The sequence below is a fragment of the Molothrus ater genome, chromosome 4 (genome assembly GCF_012460135.2).
Source record: "Molothrus ater isolate BHLD 08-10-18 breed brown headed cowbird chromosome 4, BPBGC_Mater_1.1, whole genome shotgun sequence".
Lineage (NCBI taxonomy): Eukaryota > Metazoa > Chordata > Aves > Passeriformes > Icteridae > Molothrus > Molothrus ater.
In genome coordinates, this window is record NC_050481.2 from 33,711,604 (window position 1) to 33,728,989 (window position 17,386).

General features: G+C 39.7%; 1 protein-coding gene across 4 annotated transcripts in view; it reads left to right on the top strand.

Annotated features, from left to right (window-relative positions):
• Positions 1-1,198: 1,198 nt before the first annotated feature.
• Positions 1,199-17,386, top strand: part of KLHL2 (kelch like family member 2) — a 54,598-nt gene continuing 38,410 nt past the window's right edge. For 2 of the 4 annotated variants that reach the window (XM_036381641.2, XM_054514539.1), the window contains exons 1-4: positions 1,957-2,077; positions 4,293-4,418; positions 8,603-8,709; positions 13,265-13,386. In XM_036381641.2, the coding sequence (XP_036237534.2) occupies positions 1,983-2,077; positions 4,293-4,418; positions 8,603-8,709; positions 13,265-13,386 (450 nt within the window). In that variant the 5' untranslated portion in view covers positions 1,957-1,982. Of the gene's footprint in view, positions 1,353-1,956; positions 2,078-4,292; positions 4,419-8,602; positions 8,710-13,264; positions 13,387-17,386 lie in introns of those variants that run through there. The other 2 variants (XM_036381642.2, XM_036381643.2) reach the window with 2 other exon arrangements.

The following is a 17,386-nucleotide window of genomic DNA, read 5'->3' on the forward strand; positions in this document are numbered from 1 at the left end:
CTCTTAGAAAAATAGTGTTGGTAAGTTATTAGTAGATTTATTTGTTTAGAGATACTATTACTATTTAAAATCTTTACTCCAGTGAAAAAGCATTTTAATTTTACAGACACAATCAGATTTAAATATCTGAATTGTGTTCAGCCTGCTAAATCCATTCTCCACTACACAATCTTCAAAGATTTGGAAATAACTTACAGTTTAAATACAGTAAATTATTCTCTAGTGCCCCAAGTCAGAAGTCGCTAAATGTAGTATTGTTGATCATTGCTTGAATTAGTGTCGTTTACAAAGACACATTTGAAATAGATGTCTGCTCGTTTTCCTTTTTGCCATTTTGCATCACAGAAGCTACTTCAGCAAACATTGCAACACAACTCAAGTACTTAATGATCAATGTCAGCAATTTTTGCAAAACACAGGAGGCAAGCTGTTTTGAGCGGCAGTGTTCCTGCTGGACTGATCAAGTAAAAGTCGATGACATCCAGCAGGTCACAGGGAATTAGACCCTGTTCAACTCCTCCGTGCCGACGCCACTTCTGCTCTTCCGTTCGGCCCCTGCTCGAGCAGAAGCCACCTGCATGAGCTGGTGTCGGGCCAGCTCCTTGGCTGGCCTGCCAAGAAGTTGCCCATGTCCCTCATGGTGCGCACCTGCTGCTGGATTTTCTCACTGTCAGTCTCACTGAGGAGACCTGGAACAGCTTTCACTTTTAATTACTTTTTTCCCCCGTGGGACAGAACACCTGTGTGTCCCCACGCGAGCACCCCAAGCCATCCTCGCTGGCGCTGAAGACACGCTGATGCGGGCGCTCCGCGGGACGTGTGGCTGCGCAGGGCAGCTCCGGGTGTCGCTCTCCGGCCTGCCCTGAGCCACCGCTTTCCTGGGAAGCGGGAGACGCGCACTTGGGCGCTGAACCCGACTCATCCCACTCGGAGGCCAGGCTTCTTTCAGCAAGGGCAGCGGCGCTTCAGCCTCCTCTTCCTAAAGCCCCTGGGCCGAGGCTGTCCCAGCTCCGGGGCGGAAGACTCCGGCGAGGCGCCCCTGTCCCACCGCGGGTACCGGAGCTCCGGCAGGAGGCACCGCACAGGCCGGGCCGGGCCGGGTCCCGCGGCCGCCGCGCCTGCGCAGAGAGGCCCGTCCCCGCCGCGCCCTCCCGCGGGCGGGCACCCGGAAGCCGCAGCGCCGGCGGCTCCCGGCGGCGGCGGGGCTCGGCCGGGCGGGCGCAGCCGCTCCCCGCACCCCGCACCAGCGGCGGGGCAGCGCAGCTGGCATGGTGCTGGCGGCAGCTCGCCGCGCCCGCGTTGCACGGAGGAAGCCCGAGCGGAGCCGCGATGGAGATGCTGCTGCCGCCCGTGTGAGTGCGGCGGCGGCGGCGGCGGGGCGGGCGGGGAGGCAGCCGGGCGCCCGGAGCCCGCCGGGACGGCGGTGCGGAGCGGAGCGCTGAGCGGTCCGTGGGCTGGGGCGGCGGGGCGGGCCCGGCCGCGCTGCAGCGAGCTGAGGTGCCGCGGCTCTCCGCACCCGGCCGGCCCCGCCGGGGCCCTCGGCACCGGGGGAGCGGTGCCCGCGGACGGGGCACGCTCGGAACCGGCCGCGGGGCAGCGCCGGCGGGAGGGTGGTGTCGGCGACCTGGTGGCGGAACGGGTGCCCGCCCGGGCGGCTGGCTCTCCCGCGGCCAGCGCGGCGCTCGGAGATGCCCGGTCGTGCTGCTGCGGGCGCCGGCCGCGGGCACCGTGCGGCGGGGGCAGCGGGCGCGGGGCTCCCGCGGGCGGGCAGCGCTGCCGGCTCCCCCGCCCCGCCGCCTTCCCGTGTGCCTTCCAGCCTGTGGGGACAGGCGGGCTTTTTCTCCCTCCTCCCCCTCACTCCTTCTGCTTCCTCCATATGTGGTCCCAAATTACTCCTTGTTTGACTCAGCAGTCGTGCTTATCTCACTCCCGGTTTTCTGGTTATTTAGTTAAGCATCTTTTTTAGTGGCAGTGCCCAGGCGATGCACTCCAGGCAACCATCTCCAGCTGCACCTCAGCTGGCCTCCTCAGTCCTTTCACGGGCTCCGGTTCAGTGCTACTTCATCCTGTGCCTTCGGTAGGTAGATTTCAGGCGTGATGTGCGTGAGGTTCTTGAGAACAAACTGAAAGAAACCAGTTGCAGACAGCTCTGGCCCTGCTGGTGAAATGGTAAGAGAGACCTCAGTACTTCAGGCAGACTGGCACTTACCAAAACAGAAGGCGTATGACTGATGGTTTTGTAGGGTTCATTACCTTAAAACAAAGTCCCCCTTTGTGACAAACAAATGAAACTTCAGCAAATGAATTTACGCTTCATGTGAACTCCTCCATCTAATCCAGGTTGCTTGGCAGCTCTTTACGGACAGCTCGATCACTTTTGTTTTCCTTGCATAGCTGTATTTGATGTGTATACAGCCTGTATATGTACGCAGATAAATAGACATCAGTATCTGATGCATTGCTTTGGGATGTAGAAAGTTGCAATGAAAGTGTTCTATCTTGGACTTGATAGGTCAGTGGTATAGTTAAAAGCTGGGTCTCTTGGTTATAGGTCTTTGGTGTTTTGAATGTTTTCTGCAGTCATTGATTTCTGTCTATTAATTTTTGGAATTCTGATCACAACGTATGTCACATAATGTAGAAAAGTAACCTTCAGTCTAAAGGAGTTTGCTAGATAGAAAGTATTTTTTTTTTACCTCTATGAACTAGCATATTTATGTGCTGGATAGCATGTAACTTGTTTGGGGTTTTTTTCGATTGATGCAGAATTCCTGTCATTTGTCCTTTTTCAGTAATGAATTGTATAATTTTCAAAATTGAACATGAAACTTTTAATTCATATCAGTTTTGTGGTACACTGTAGTAAGTTGGTTGTAGTTAGAATTCTGTGGATGGATGTTACTTGGTTAGTTTTATGGAAACTTTTTACATTCCTTTGTTGCTTGATGCAATTTTGTATTGCTTTGCTCCAAAATTTTGTAGCCAGTGTTGGGATAATGAAAAACAGAGCCAGTTACTTGGCTTTGCACAATTATAGTGCATAGAACTTAGAGTTCTAGGTTAAAATCTTAATTATTGTTGGCTTTTTCTTTTAAATTCATTAGACGTGCCCAATTAAAAAGTTTCAGGTATAGTAGAAGAGAGGTTGCAATTATGTGAGTCACTGAATATGCTCAATTTGACTGTGCTTACCTAATGCTGGTAAGGCTGAATTTTCACTTGCAGTCAGATCGTTGATGTACCAGGGTTTGTGGCCCACCAAATGACTTCTCAGTGCCTTTGCTTACTTCCAGCTTAGAGGTTGAGGAATAGAGTTACAACACTGTAGAATAAAGCATCACTGATGCTAAGCATTTTCGAAGTGCTACAGCAACACAGTTTGCTTTGTAAGAACAACATTGTGACTGTAAACAGGAAACTCATTGATTTGGTTTGGAATGAGAAGTCTGCTTGCTGTTTGGACACTCCAAGTGACTGAGGAGTGTATATAATGATTTTTCTACAAAAGTTAGTGTCTGTAGAACTTGGGTATGTCTTACAGAAAGAATTAATTGTAGCTAGAGGTAATGATTTTTCACACTGCCTAGTTCTTCTCTTGTTATTTGGAGTGGGGTTTTGAGAGTAACAAAAATTAAAAGGCTGGTCACTTATGTACATTATGGTTTTCAGAACACTGAGTGATCTACAAAAGTACACAATTTTTCTGCCCACTTCTTGTGCTGTGGCTAGGGAAAGCCTGGATAATTGATAATTGCAGTAGTCATTGTGTGGTCTTCCTGTCAGAGGAGAACCAGGAGCTGTGTGAAACAGTAACTGAGGTCCTGTAAGAGAGGAGCTCTTACCTGACAGGCAGTGAAGGCAGTAAGAGACTGGGGTGATGGTTGCTGCATTCTGCCATTGATCTGTAGGGCACTAGGTGAAAAGTGCCCAAAACTCTGATTCTGCCCTGACTTCTGAGCTTATTGGAAATATTCTAGACTATTTCTCCACTAAATAAAATAATATTCACAAAACCAGAAAACATCTTCATGTTTTCTTTAATATAGATTATTGTTAGCCTCTGACAATGTCACTACTATTAGTCACCAACTTACTACTTCCCCTTCCATGGGAATTCTACCTATTCTTCTACACCTTTGGTAATAGGGAAACTAAAATTGCTTGGAGTAAAGAAGAAGTTTCAAGTGCAAATCTTCTTCTTCTCCCCAAGATGAAGGTGGATGAAGTAAGAAGCAACAGCACTGGAGATTAGACAGAAGTATTAACTTTATTTTTTTCCTCTTTCTTTCCAGATGTACCAAACTTTGCCATCAGAAGCCCTTGGATCTGAAAGATGATAACACCGAAATTCACTGTCCTATTACAGTAAATCCATGGCACATGAAGAAAGCTTTTAAAGTTATGAATGAATTAAGAAGGTATGACTTCACATGTATACACCTGCCTGGAGTCCAAAGTTCATTTTTGCTTTCATTTACATTTGTTAAGTTAATAATAATAGTTAGTTTATTAAGAACATGGAATTTCAGAAGTATAGCTGAGGAGAAGGATTAAATATACAATGAAGTGATAACTGAATGATAGCCGTGTGATGATAACTGTAACGTATGCAGTATGTTTTTGCACTTCATAAGTTGGTCAAAACTAGTTTTGTGAGACTTGAAAAATACTTACAGGTTGTACTTAAGGAGTTACAGCTACTGATCCTCTCTTGTATGTATTTGATCTGTGACAAAAAATGAGTCTGGTTGAGCCTTAGGCTCTTTGTGTGCCTGTTGCTGATTTTTGTGGTAGGCTGTGAACCAGAAAAATATTAAAATTTTCTAGTCTGGAGACATAGGTCACAGTATGAACCAACTGACTGCACATTTTCTTAGTTATCTTTTGCTCGTGCCCTGGGAGAAATTGATGGACTCCCAAATCAAATATTGAAAGTAACTTTTCTCAGTAAAGTTTTGTAAGCTTTTTGAGGGATAATACCATCAGTTTCAGTGAAACTGGGAGGCTGGTGCTGATGATGTTCTTAGCATCCATATTGATTTATGTTTTACATGTATATGAGTAGGTGAAGTGATGTTGAAAACTGTGACAGCTGGTAATTAGAGCTCACAACTGAGCTCTGGAAATCAGCACTCACAGCTATCACTGAGTAATTTAGTGCTACAACTTACAGCAACATTGAGAAATTAAATAAATAAAAATACTTCTCTAGCAGAGACAGTACTGGAGGCTATGAAAATCCTGTAGTTCTTTGTTATTTCCCATATAAAATTAAAAATTGGAGAGGCTTCACCAGAAAGAAACACAGCTGATACCCTTTTAAAGTACGCCTCTGCCTTTGGCCTTTGCTGTTTCATATAGATAAATCTTTAAAAGTGTGTGCTGGATAGACTGACACTTGTTGCTTCACCTAATTTATGCCCTTGGCTTTTTCAAGTGTCCCAGTAACCAGATGCAGTGTCCCAAGGAGTGTAACAGAGCCTGGCTAGAGCCAGTAGCAATGACTTCCTAAGGATGAGCAAGAGTTTACATGGAGGAAGTTTCCCAGAATTAATTTTAACAATAGTTTTGGAAGTTAGAAACCTTACCTGCATTTTGCTGTGTTTCAAGTAAAAGATTCACAGTCTTCCAGCAGAGTGCATTTTTGAAGCCCATGGATTATTTTCAGAATATACTTTAGTTTCCATGGTTACCTAAATTCAAATTGCTGTAGAAGCAATTTGAGCAATTTTGCCTTGCATGTATAAATACTTAAAGTTTGAACAGGAGCTGTGCCATATAACCTCAACTAGTTGCCATTTAATAAGGTAAAGTAACAATATTTACAATTTAAGCTGAATACAGCTTTTAAGATGGTAAGTAGTAATTAAATAAAATTATAAACTTTTCTAGTTGCATTAATTTGTTTGAAATAATAAACAGAAAATCTTAAAAATGTTTCAGACTTCATTGCTCTAAACAAAGAACTAATATTAATCCAGTAAATTATTTTTTTGATTTAGATTCGACTTTAAAAATGTAGTGAATCTCAGTGCTTTTCATTAATGTAGCACAAACAGCTTTTGCCTGAGGTATACTCTCCAGGAAGTGAATAGCTAGTGAAAAAATAATTTGCTTAAGCATCTAAATACATTTGGTTTTGAATGCTTAAGTCTCTGTGCTTATGTTAAATTTTTGGCTGCTGTCAGGTTGTCTGGCTCTAGTAGCTTGTTAATGAGTTTTTATGTGCCTTCAAATTTTGACAAATTTTAGCAATTTTGTCCTTTGTATTTTTTGACATTTCATTGCTCAGCATCACCTCAACACTGAATAGAAAGCTCATTAGGAAAACTAATTAGTTCTTGACATGTGACAAAATTACACTCTGATGCCTATCTTTTCACTTTATTATAATTTGCTTTTATCACAAAGGAATTTGATGTTACCTATATTTATCAAAATTCTCGTTCTTACAAACAAGACTTTACTAAAACCTTTTGAAGATGGGGTAATGAAAACTTTCTCTGTATGAACCAGTGAAGAATAGCCTGCAAGCTGGTAAACAGTTGCTCAGTTATTCTTCAATGCATACTTGCTTAACCCCCTTTTTATCATTTTCCATACCATGATGGTTTATCCCCCACAATTCTGTTCATTCAGTCACTCTATATAAGCAAATTGGTACCACTTCAGAACACAGCCTTTTAAAATAAATTGATGTGCCCTCATGAAATGAAGGTGCTGAATTGCTGTGGAAGCCACAAGATGCTTGCAGCAGTGTACATGATTAAGTTTTTAAGCTCATTTCTGCAGTAGTTTCTCTAGCTTGTCAGCTCTGTAGTAGCTCAGAGCATATTCATTCACCTGATGCAGTTCCAGACTAGAGGCATTACTCTGTCTGTGTATGTGCCATGTAATTAGTAACCCTCGTTGTGCATTGATGTAATCTGTTGCTTCTGGCTTCATTGTTATCTTTAGTATTTCTGTGCAACTAAGTATAAATTTTTGTTCCTGTTGTCAGGTTAAGTGCAGGCGTCTGATAAAGCTGGGTATCTGATGCCCTTGTATGTGTAGCTTTCTGTTTGCATTTTTTTATAATAAATGTAATGGTTGTTTCAAGATCCTCTGAATTGTGTGTTTCATCTGGTACAGTCATTACATTGTACATATTGTTTGATAATAACTATATTGCAAGCTAAATTTATGAGATTTACATAGTTGCTGTAGGTATTAAGAGTTGAAAGCAGAAAGATAATTGCCAGGATTGCAATATGGCCCCAAAGGTTACTTGTGGACACCAAAAATTTTGGTGTGTGACCTCTGCAAAGCCACCTTACTTGAGTCTGGGCTCATAAGTTTGGATAATTGCAGAACTGAGAGATCACAGAGTTTTCTTTTGGACTGAGGTGAATATCTGAGCAGTTTGGCTGAGAGCTCTAGTTCTGCCCAAGCAAAATGCAACTGCTCACCTGACTTGCTACAACTCAGTGTGGTAGTTGCAAACTATCTAAAAATCTTCATTATGTATTCGGGAAGGGTAAAAAATTATCTTTTTGACGGTACTGAGAATAGAAATCGCTAGATTGGTGTAGAGCTCTAGGAATCCCTAAGGAATTCCACCCCTAAGGAATATGTTCTGTTGAGTCGTACTTTTCCCTCTTCCCTCTGTTGCCATGGGTCTGAGTTTTGTGGATTCCATACTACCTCCACAGGACAGGTTGACAGCATGAACAGGAAAGAAGAGGTGACTGTAACCCTTAGTTAGAAGCTGTAAAGTTGCAGCCTTTTTGTGTTGTGGTGTGTTTTTCTTTTTTTTTTCCCTCTCCTTTTTCAGTCTAGAAAATTGGATTATAAGGGTTTAAGTGGAAGAGGTATAGCCAATAGCTGTAAACTGTGTAAGAAACACCTGTGTTTCTTATAAATGAGATGTTACTTTATTGCAACTGAACAGGGAGGAAATATGTTACAGTCACAAAGGACAAGAATACAAATGCATATAATGAAGATACAAAGTCAGTCAAGATACGAAGTTAACCATAATAAATTCTAAACTGTTCAGACTGGAAAAAATAATTGCTGTTGTGTGCATGGGCTGAATACGAAAAATGCTTGGAAAACAGTGAATATAGAGAAGATTGAGTAATGGATTTGTACAATTAAGTAGGCATAAGTTTCAAGTGTTATGTAATACAGGCACCTCAGTTGAAATTTGGATTCTTTGTTGTCTGTAAAGCCTTGTTTCTTACGTAATTTTTTATAGTGCTTGTATATATTAAATTCTGTTATTTCTATCATAGTTGTTCAAAGGGGCCCAGACTTCCAGAGAGAATGTTTATAAATTTGGCTGATAAAAATTATGGTTATTCAATGCAGAAAACTTCTGTGCAATGAATCACAATTCAGTTGTTTGATTTTTAAACAGTTTTGTGTACCCAAGCCCCATCCGTAATCTGATTGAGTAACAGCCATGTGGTTGTGTAACACATTTAAAAACAATGCTTCATCAACATTGTCTGCCTGCCTCTTTTGATGGCATGGGAAAAGAAATTGTGTGTGATATCATATATACTTTTCTGTTGTAGTTCACTTATGTGAAATTGCCTTCTCTGATATTTCTAAATAGTCAAAACTTGCTGTGTGATGTGACGATAGTAGCTGAAGACATGGAAATTGCAGCGCATAGAGTTGTGTTAGCCGCCTGCAGCCCCTACTTCCATGCCATGTTTACAGGTACCAAATGTTTCAATACTTACTATGTTGTAATCCAGTCTATCTGTATAAAGAATAAATTTTCATGACTTTTGCTTTTTAGGATCTAATTTGATTTTTAGATAAGCCAATAGGAACATTTGGGATTCTTAATGATTTTTTTTTTTTGCAATCTAAGGACATACTGTCAACATAGCCTTTGTTAGTATGATGAATGCTTTAAAAAGTCTCCTTAATTAAAAAACAAATTAGATGTTAAGTAAGCCAGCGATAGTCAAGTTGTTATACTCTTTAAGCCTCTAGTAATCTCACTTGTCTAAAAGAAGGTTAAAATAACTTTCATGTGAATTTTGGAGTAAATTATGTCCTTTAAAAACTAGTGCTTCTACATTCTTCAGCCCATGAGTGCTCTAGGCTGTTAGTAGATATGAAAGCTTTCTGTGGCTTTGGCAGCCTATAGCTGGAGTGCATGTTTCAGTATTTTCAGGGTAATTCTCCATGACACATGTACTCTGCATCATTGCCACTACTTTTCTGTACAGGCTTGATTCGACTTCTGCTCACTCCATGCTGGCCAAGTTACTGCTTTACTGCTAGAGCGGGAATGCTGATGGCTTGCAAGGCTAAGATAGATTCAGGTTCATAGGAGCCTCCAGCTGAAATTCCTGTGCTGTGGGCTTAATTCCATCACGGTTATAAATCACATTGAAATAATGTGAAATTCAGTGCCAGAGTAAGAATGCTACTAAATGCATGTTAAAATTATCTTCTGAGGTTTTGTCTGTTCATCCTGAAATCTTGTGCCAGCTTTGTAGTTAATGTCAACTGTCTGAAATTAAAAGACTTCTCTGTAATCCATTGCTTCTGACCCCAGCTCAGATGGAGGTAGAAATGTGACTCTTGGCCTGCCCAGATGCAAACAGATTGGTGTTTTAATAATTTTAATTGTATGCAACAAGATGGATGAAATTTGAAATACCGTTGTGTTCTGGTGAAGCAGCTGATCATTCTTGATTTTATAGGCAAATATTTTGACATATTCAAGGCCAGAAGTGGAGTAACTTCTACAAGAATGCTTTGAAATTGCTTGTAAAATTAAATATCTCTTTCTCAAGCAGTTCTTTAAGTTTGCATTTGTGGTTGAGGCAAACATTGTGGGTGACTGATAAATTCTTTCTTCATTTTTACTGCTGTCTATAAAATTAGAATAAAAAGGCTGCTTCTACAGTTCCTTTTTATCACCTTAGTAGCAGAGAAATGCAAGCCTCTTATGTTAGTTCTGTATTAAAGACTAACTGTTGTTGACTATCACATTGCATATACTCTTTGCTCAGCATATAGCATTTTATTATGTCTTCTGTGATTAAGACATTTCTGCTTGCCCTGACTGCCCTTTTTGTGAAGAAGTTTATTACCCATTCAGAGTGCCAATGCAGCAGTGTCTGTAGCTGCTCTCCAGATGGAATTACTGAAATCTTCCCTTTTAAGTTTTTTTACTTGTTTTATGTTTTTAAATGTAGGCGTTCTTTAGCCCCAGTGGTGCAGGAGGTGGGAACACTCACTTGAGTAATGGGTGTGAAGTGTTTAACTAATATATCTGTGGTGAGGTTTGTGTAGTTGGTGAGCCAAATAGGTGGGAGCTTAAATAGAATTCAGCTGTGGCTTTAAGAGTTATCAGCAGATTGTTTTACTAGGCTTATATGTTTCTTACAGCATGGCCCAGCTGTGGTATTGGTGCATTTCAGCCATTCTCCACACAAAAATTCTTGAATTTCATTGTGATTGATCTCTCCATGAAGCCTGGAATCCACACTTCCTAGGTGGATTTTTATTCTCATTCAGTAATCTGCAAGTTCAAATAAGCAAATTTGATCTCTTAACCAGCCACAACCAAAGGGAGAAGTATCTTCTTCTATCCAGAATAAAACATGGACTGAAAAGACAGTGGAAAAAATTGCACTCTTATGCTTTAGGGTTACTTCTTGATTAGAAATTAGAAGCTTATATTTAAACATGTGTTTGCAGGTTGATTCCATCATTCTCTGAGTCATTAAATATTACTGCAGTGCAGGCTGGGATATGGCATTAACTGGGTTCAAACTCTCTGCCTGTTTTTTTTTTTTTTTCGTTTTCCTCATTTGTACCTGTAATGGTAGCCCTAATAATTATCAGGAAAGAAAAATTTACTGTCTTTAAAGTTACAAAATGTAGTAAGTTAGTAACAATTATCCAATGAGGAGATGGGGAAGAGAGTCCCTGCTATTTAATCTATGTTAATGGGAATACTTCTTTTGTCTTATACAGTGGAATTATTTAGAAATATAATTTAAATCTACTTAAATGTTTAGAGGAATTGGTTATCAAGCATCAGAGAAGGGACTCTTCAGTGGCTATGGGGGCTGACTTCAGATAAGGGTGACGATGGCAGTTATCCTTAGGGATTTACCTGCTCTCTTCACTTCCATTCTCCGTTTCTAAAATTCTTGGGTAAAAAAAAATAAAAGAGAAGAAAAAGGCCTTCTTTGCATTACTTTGTGAGGAACCATGTAAGCTTTTTAGATAGCCCCTTTGTATCTTTGTAGCCCTTTAGTATCTTCAACTCAGCTGGTACTTTGCTGCTGCTGCTTGGGAGGTTGGATCAGCTCAGTGCTTTCTTTCAGTTCATGATATGCTTTCCTGTCACTAAGAACTCTGTGGAGACATGGTGGTGCTGCTTCCCAGTCATAAACTGAGCTCTTCAGCAGGTTGAATTCTAGACTGAGCCTGCCTGCTGAGTGCATCTCTGGCTTCCTCTATATGATCTAGCAAACAGATATGGGTTGATCTAGAATTGTAGTAAGGTTGCATGTGTGGTTCACATGAAAGTTGGAAGCAAGTATTTTTGGGATTATTTTGGTTGGGTGTTTTTTTGTTGTTGTTGTTTGGGTGTGGGGTGTTTTGTTTTGGTTTGGTTTTCTTTTTTTTTTTTTTTCTTGTTTAGGGTTTTTTATTTTTATATTCTGGGCTTGGTTTTTAAATAGAGAAGGTGCCTATCCATGACTCTAAAAGCCTTGACACAAAATCTGAAAACAAATCTAATGTGCTTGCAGAATATCAAAATCTGCTCTCCCACACACACAATTTTCCCAGAGGACCACCTCCACAGCAGCTTGCATAATAAATAAGTTGCAGCTTACATGCTCTGAAGATCAATAGGTTTAATCTGTGTCAAACTAGAAGCAGGAACTTGGAATACAGGGCCCTGCAGGGTTCTGCAGTCATCCTTCAAAGGTGTAGGGGAATGTTTCAGAAGTGCAGGTGAAAGGAGAAAGTTCTGTGGGAGCTGGATTTTGCTGGTTTTTATGTCTTTTGAACTTCCTGCCACTTAAAGGGTTGATTTGTAATGCCATTCTTTACCCTTCAGCTCAAAAAAAGGTATGGTACCATGAATAGTGGCGACAGATTTGTCAGTGATGATCTCTTTGCTGAAGAAGCCCTGGGTAAAATGCATTGTTTGACACTAACCCTGGAGACCAGAGGGTAACAAGCAATGAAAATGTGTATGACTTCATAAAAAATATCAGCAATGGTTAGCATGTTTTTGTTCACTTCTCCATCCTATCTGCTTTTCTTGTTGTATACATTAAATTTATTATATCACCAATACCCTTATCTCTAGATGTCTACGCCCAAGGGAAAGAAATTATATCCTATATAGAAGAATAAGAAACTCATATATTCAGAGATTGGGATATACTCTTCCAAAGTGAAATTTTATATATCTTCCAACATCACTTTTGTAGTTCACGTTTTGTTTCTCAGTGAAAGTCAGTGCAAGAGGGTTTAAAGGTCTGAGATTACCTGATCTGGAAGTCATATAGAAGATTATAGTCATTACTTCAAAATATATATTTGGATAATTATTTCAGCCATAAAGAAAATATTGCACTTTGAGAAACATCGTATTTTAGAAGGTGGAAGATATTTTGCAGGCCTTTCTATGAAGATGGGTTGTGGCATATGGCCAACATGTCAGCCTCCACAAAATGAGATCCAACAAATTTTCCCTTGCTTACCATTTTATCTTAGCTTGAGCTGTTAAATTGGAGCTGCAAAAGAGGTGAAATCACCAAGGGAATAATAGGTAGGCAAGCAAAGAAATATATATGTTAATCCTTCTGTGGGGATATAACTTTTCTTATTTAAATAAATTTACTCCGGACCTTGTTTGGTATGCTCCTTCAGTTAAGACGTTAATAATGCTAGAGTATTTTAGTATCTTGCTTTCCCAGCAAAATGTTTTTGTATGCATTTGAAGTGTCATATTTAGGTCTGATAACAATATTTTCCTGATACTTTACACTGGAAAAAATAGGTCACCTGCACTAAAAGTATTAACCCAGGTAACATTTGCATGATGACAACAAAACCTTCCTTCCTCATTGGAGGAAGGAAGGAAAGGAAGAAATTAAATTATTAGTGTTGAAGTTTTGCTACTATCATAACTGTTCATACAAAAAATTTCTGCTGCTGTTAAACTTCTACATTCATGCTGTATTTCTATCTTATTTACTTGATTAATAAACTGTATTTGTAGGTGAGATGAGTGAAAGCCGAGCAAAAAAAGTTCGAATAAAGGAAGTTGATGGCTGGACTCTAAGGATGCTTATTGATTATATTTACACTGCTGAAATTCAAGTTACAGAAGAAAATGTGCAGGTAAGAGTGAGAATATTTTATGCAACAATTGAGATGCAATGTGCAGAGTCATTTATTTTGTCATTGTGGTTTGACTCCAACATGGGAAATCTCATCTGTAAACTGGAATATTTTCAGACCTTGCGCTTACATAGTAAGTAGTGATGCTATTTAAATTCTGGGTCAAATTCAAAGACAATTCAAGTAAATGAAGAGTTAGTTGACTTTAGTGGTCTTTGCAACCAAACCTTATGTAATGCAATAAAATAGATGGTCTACTCTGCCTAAAATTAATGCTGCCAGCCACCTCTGTACCACCTCTTCTCTAATATTTAAGTGAAATTTACATAAGCAAAGTAGATTTATTCCTTAATGTGAAACCATGTTGTCCAATTAAGCTGTCCTGTTTATTTTTTTCACTGTTAGCCTCCACAATAAAGTACTTTTCCCTGCTCAATCTCTGTAACTTGCCAGTGACCAGCTGTGCAGAAATGTTTAGCTACTGATATTTTAAAATTAAATCAACTAATATCTATCATGAAGGTTTTGTCCATCCCACACAGAACTAATAAGTTTTTCCAACTGGCTGTACTTAAACATGAATCTTCAATTAGAATAAAACAAATACCAGCTTAGAAAACATAGCCTCCTGCATTTAATATTTTCTAAATGGAGGTGGACTTAAGATGGACAGAGTAGATTTTCCTTCCAGTATCTTTTGAGATTTTTTCTAGACGTTTGATAAGTTTAAAACTAGTTGCATAAGGGGTGATATATTTAATTCTCATGTTTTCCTTGTACTGCTGGACTGCTACTCCTTCTTTCTATTCTTGCCCAATGCCAAATGGTTATTAGCAGTTATTTTGCTGCTTTAGCAGGGTGAAAAACTATGTTGCTGTGTTTGTCATTGGAAACTTCTGTTGCAATTATGTATTCTGAAATTAATTGCTTTTACTGGACATTAGGCTGAAATTAACAGCATTTTATTGGCTGCTGAATCCAATGGGGACACTGTTTGTTTTAGCCATGCTTGACTGAATACTTCCTGAAGTGAGAAATGCTGCCAACAAAATATCTTGCTACTAAGACTTCCATATCTTAGGTCATTATCATAAGTCATTTAATTCTGCAAGACTAATTTCTTGTCTTTCTTAATGACTTGTTTCTTAAGAATCTTCCTTTTTAAGGAATTGTTCTGGTCTGATGATGAATGTACATAGAGAAAAAAAAAAGGGCTGAAATTCTGTTGTATTTTACCAATCTGGTGGTTGCCCAAATCTCTGCTGTGGAAGACCTTGAGCAAATCCAGAGCTGTCAGAGATTCCTAACAAACCTTTTGCTGCTTGATCATTCTGGCTTTTCATCCTTAAAGCAGAATATTCTGTCTTGCTGACAGAGCTTGATGGTCCTAATCTTGTACATTCGATCCATAATATTGGAGGGGACTTGACAGGTGTGCTACTGTATTTTGGCTGTAGGTGCTGTCTAGGAGGAGGCATTATCACCTGTTCTTGGCAATGCTGACTCTTCCATGTTAATAGGGAGGAAAAGCATTACATTTCTTCCTCATACAGGAGTCTTTGTAGGCCAGAAATCCACGGGTTTAACGCTCATGAGTCTGACAGGGCTTTAATTTTCATGGCTTCAGGTTATCTGTCTAAAGATAGATATCTGATGATGCTGGGGATGTTAGTATAAATAATATGGCTTGGTGAGTGATATTACAAGTTTGTGGTTACTTGAGTACTGAGAAGAAAGTCAGACTTCTAAGTTGGGTTTTGATTTTTTTCCAATATAGTTGCATTTTATGTTGATGGTGAATATACTTGTAATATGACTGTATTGTATGTAAACTTACTCTTACTTTGTCACTTTCATCCTTTTTACATTCTTATTAGTACATATGTAGAGTTTATTTGCATTACAGCAGAAATAAACGCTGTGGATAAAAATAAATATGCTGATGCAAATTCTTTTCTTTATGCCTGAAAGCCAAGATGGGAAAATTGTTGCTGTGACTTTCTGGAAACCTAGAAACCTAGTGCAGATTGTCAGCCTTAGTTAAAAATGTGTTCTCTCCATAAGCGTGTTGCATGCTATTGAGATTAGTTTTAGCTCTCAATTTCTTGTCTATATGACCTAGAATATATCGTGAAATTTTGGTAGTTGTTAGGAATTTATTTTGTACGAATACAGAAGTTATTATGTGAAAACCTAAGATGCAATTTTATGTTTGGATTAATGTGTTGAACTGGAGTGTCAGCTTCTAGTTAGCTCCTTATGATTCTTATTCTGATACCCTTGATGGGATTTCAAGTGTATCATTCCATCTCTCCAGTTATACATAGTAAGAATAGGTATTGAATTAATTTCTAATACGTGATACAATGTTTGAAGAGGGTGTGCAAGCTTCATGTTTAAGTAATGTAGAATTGCTAAGTAGTTCTTGGTACTAAAATAGCTGCATTGTATATTTATGAAAACTAATTATAAAGGAATACATAATCATAGCCCAGCTCATTGGTCTTTCTCAAGGGGCAGGTTAACTCTGAGCTTCTTTCCTTAGAATCTTACTTGATCTAGATGTGGACAGGAGAGTGCTTCCTGACTGTGCCTTTGCAGCTTGTCGGTGAGAGCTGTCCATTTTTTTCTCCCCACTGTCCTGTTCTAACTTACGTATGTTTTTGAGCAGGTGTGGAGTAGACAAATTAGGTGTAAGTCTGTGATTGAGGAGAAAACCGCATTCGTTTAGCCCATGAACTGTCAGCAGGGGAGGCCCTCATCACTGGATGTTATCGCTACATTAGTTAAACACAAAAGAACATTTGTTCTTTTCTTCAGTTCTTGGTTCAATAGGTTCCCCCCAGCGTGCAACAATAAGACAGCTGGTATATGAATGTGTACATTCTTTTAGTGTTTGTCCTTCATTTAGAACAAGTTATTTTATAATTCATCTCTAGTGGCACTAACTTTGCATAATGCCATACCAGTGTTTCTGCTGTATTTACATATCAAGTCACATTTTTCTGCATTTTTAACTCTTTGCTTTTCCCTTTTTTTTTCTTAAGGAATGAAATTAAATGTCAGACTTAGTGCAATATCTCATTCTTCATATTTTAAGAAGGGAATATCCGAATTAATGTTTTCAGAGGGCAAATCAACTTTCTTCCATATCAAATTTTTTTGATATCCATGTAGGTATTAGCTACGTGCAGTGCACAATGTGGGAGAGTTGGTTACTATAAGGAGCTCATGCGTGAGTAACTCTCCCACACTATGCGAATGCACTGCAGCCCCTTTTTAGTCAGCTGTACACCTCGGGCCTCTCCTGAGCACAAATATATTGGAGGAGAAATTCCTGCAGTTGTTGGTGGGCTGTGGATTTGTTATGGGCTTTAGAGGCCAGCCTGATACAGGCTGAGTAGAATGTGATTTGAATAAACACAAGTTACATGATTGGGTTCCTTTCGATTCCCTCCTACAGGTCTCTGTTCCTTTAATTGTGCTTAGACAACTATTTGCTGGACTGTTTTATAAAGCAGATCACTGAACTCCAAAAAAACATCTGACAGCATAACACTCTGTATCTCCACTTCCACCCCACATGGGTTTTTGGGGGACTTTTGAGTTATCCTTAACTTGGATCACAGCCCTGTCAGTTGTTTTCACCCAACTGGTGAAAACAGGAATCCCAATTGGGATTACTGTATTAAAGTGTAGGAACATACACCAGTGTTGGAAGTAGATGTTTCTCTGCAGCCTGGGGCAAGCATTACAGGTAATTTCACTTTGCTGCTACAGCTGTCTTGCTTTTGGACAAGGTGAGTGCATGAGAGATAGAAGAGAAAATCACAAAAGAATTGTATTTTTACAATTGTATAACTCTGTCCTGGCATATTTTTTCCTTTTAAAAATTTTGTTAGGTACAACAAACATGAAGTCCAGAATCTTAAATAGGGTCATACCAGAAGTATCATTTTTTCTGCTGATTTTCTGAAATTATTCAAGAACAATGTTTGCA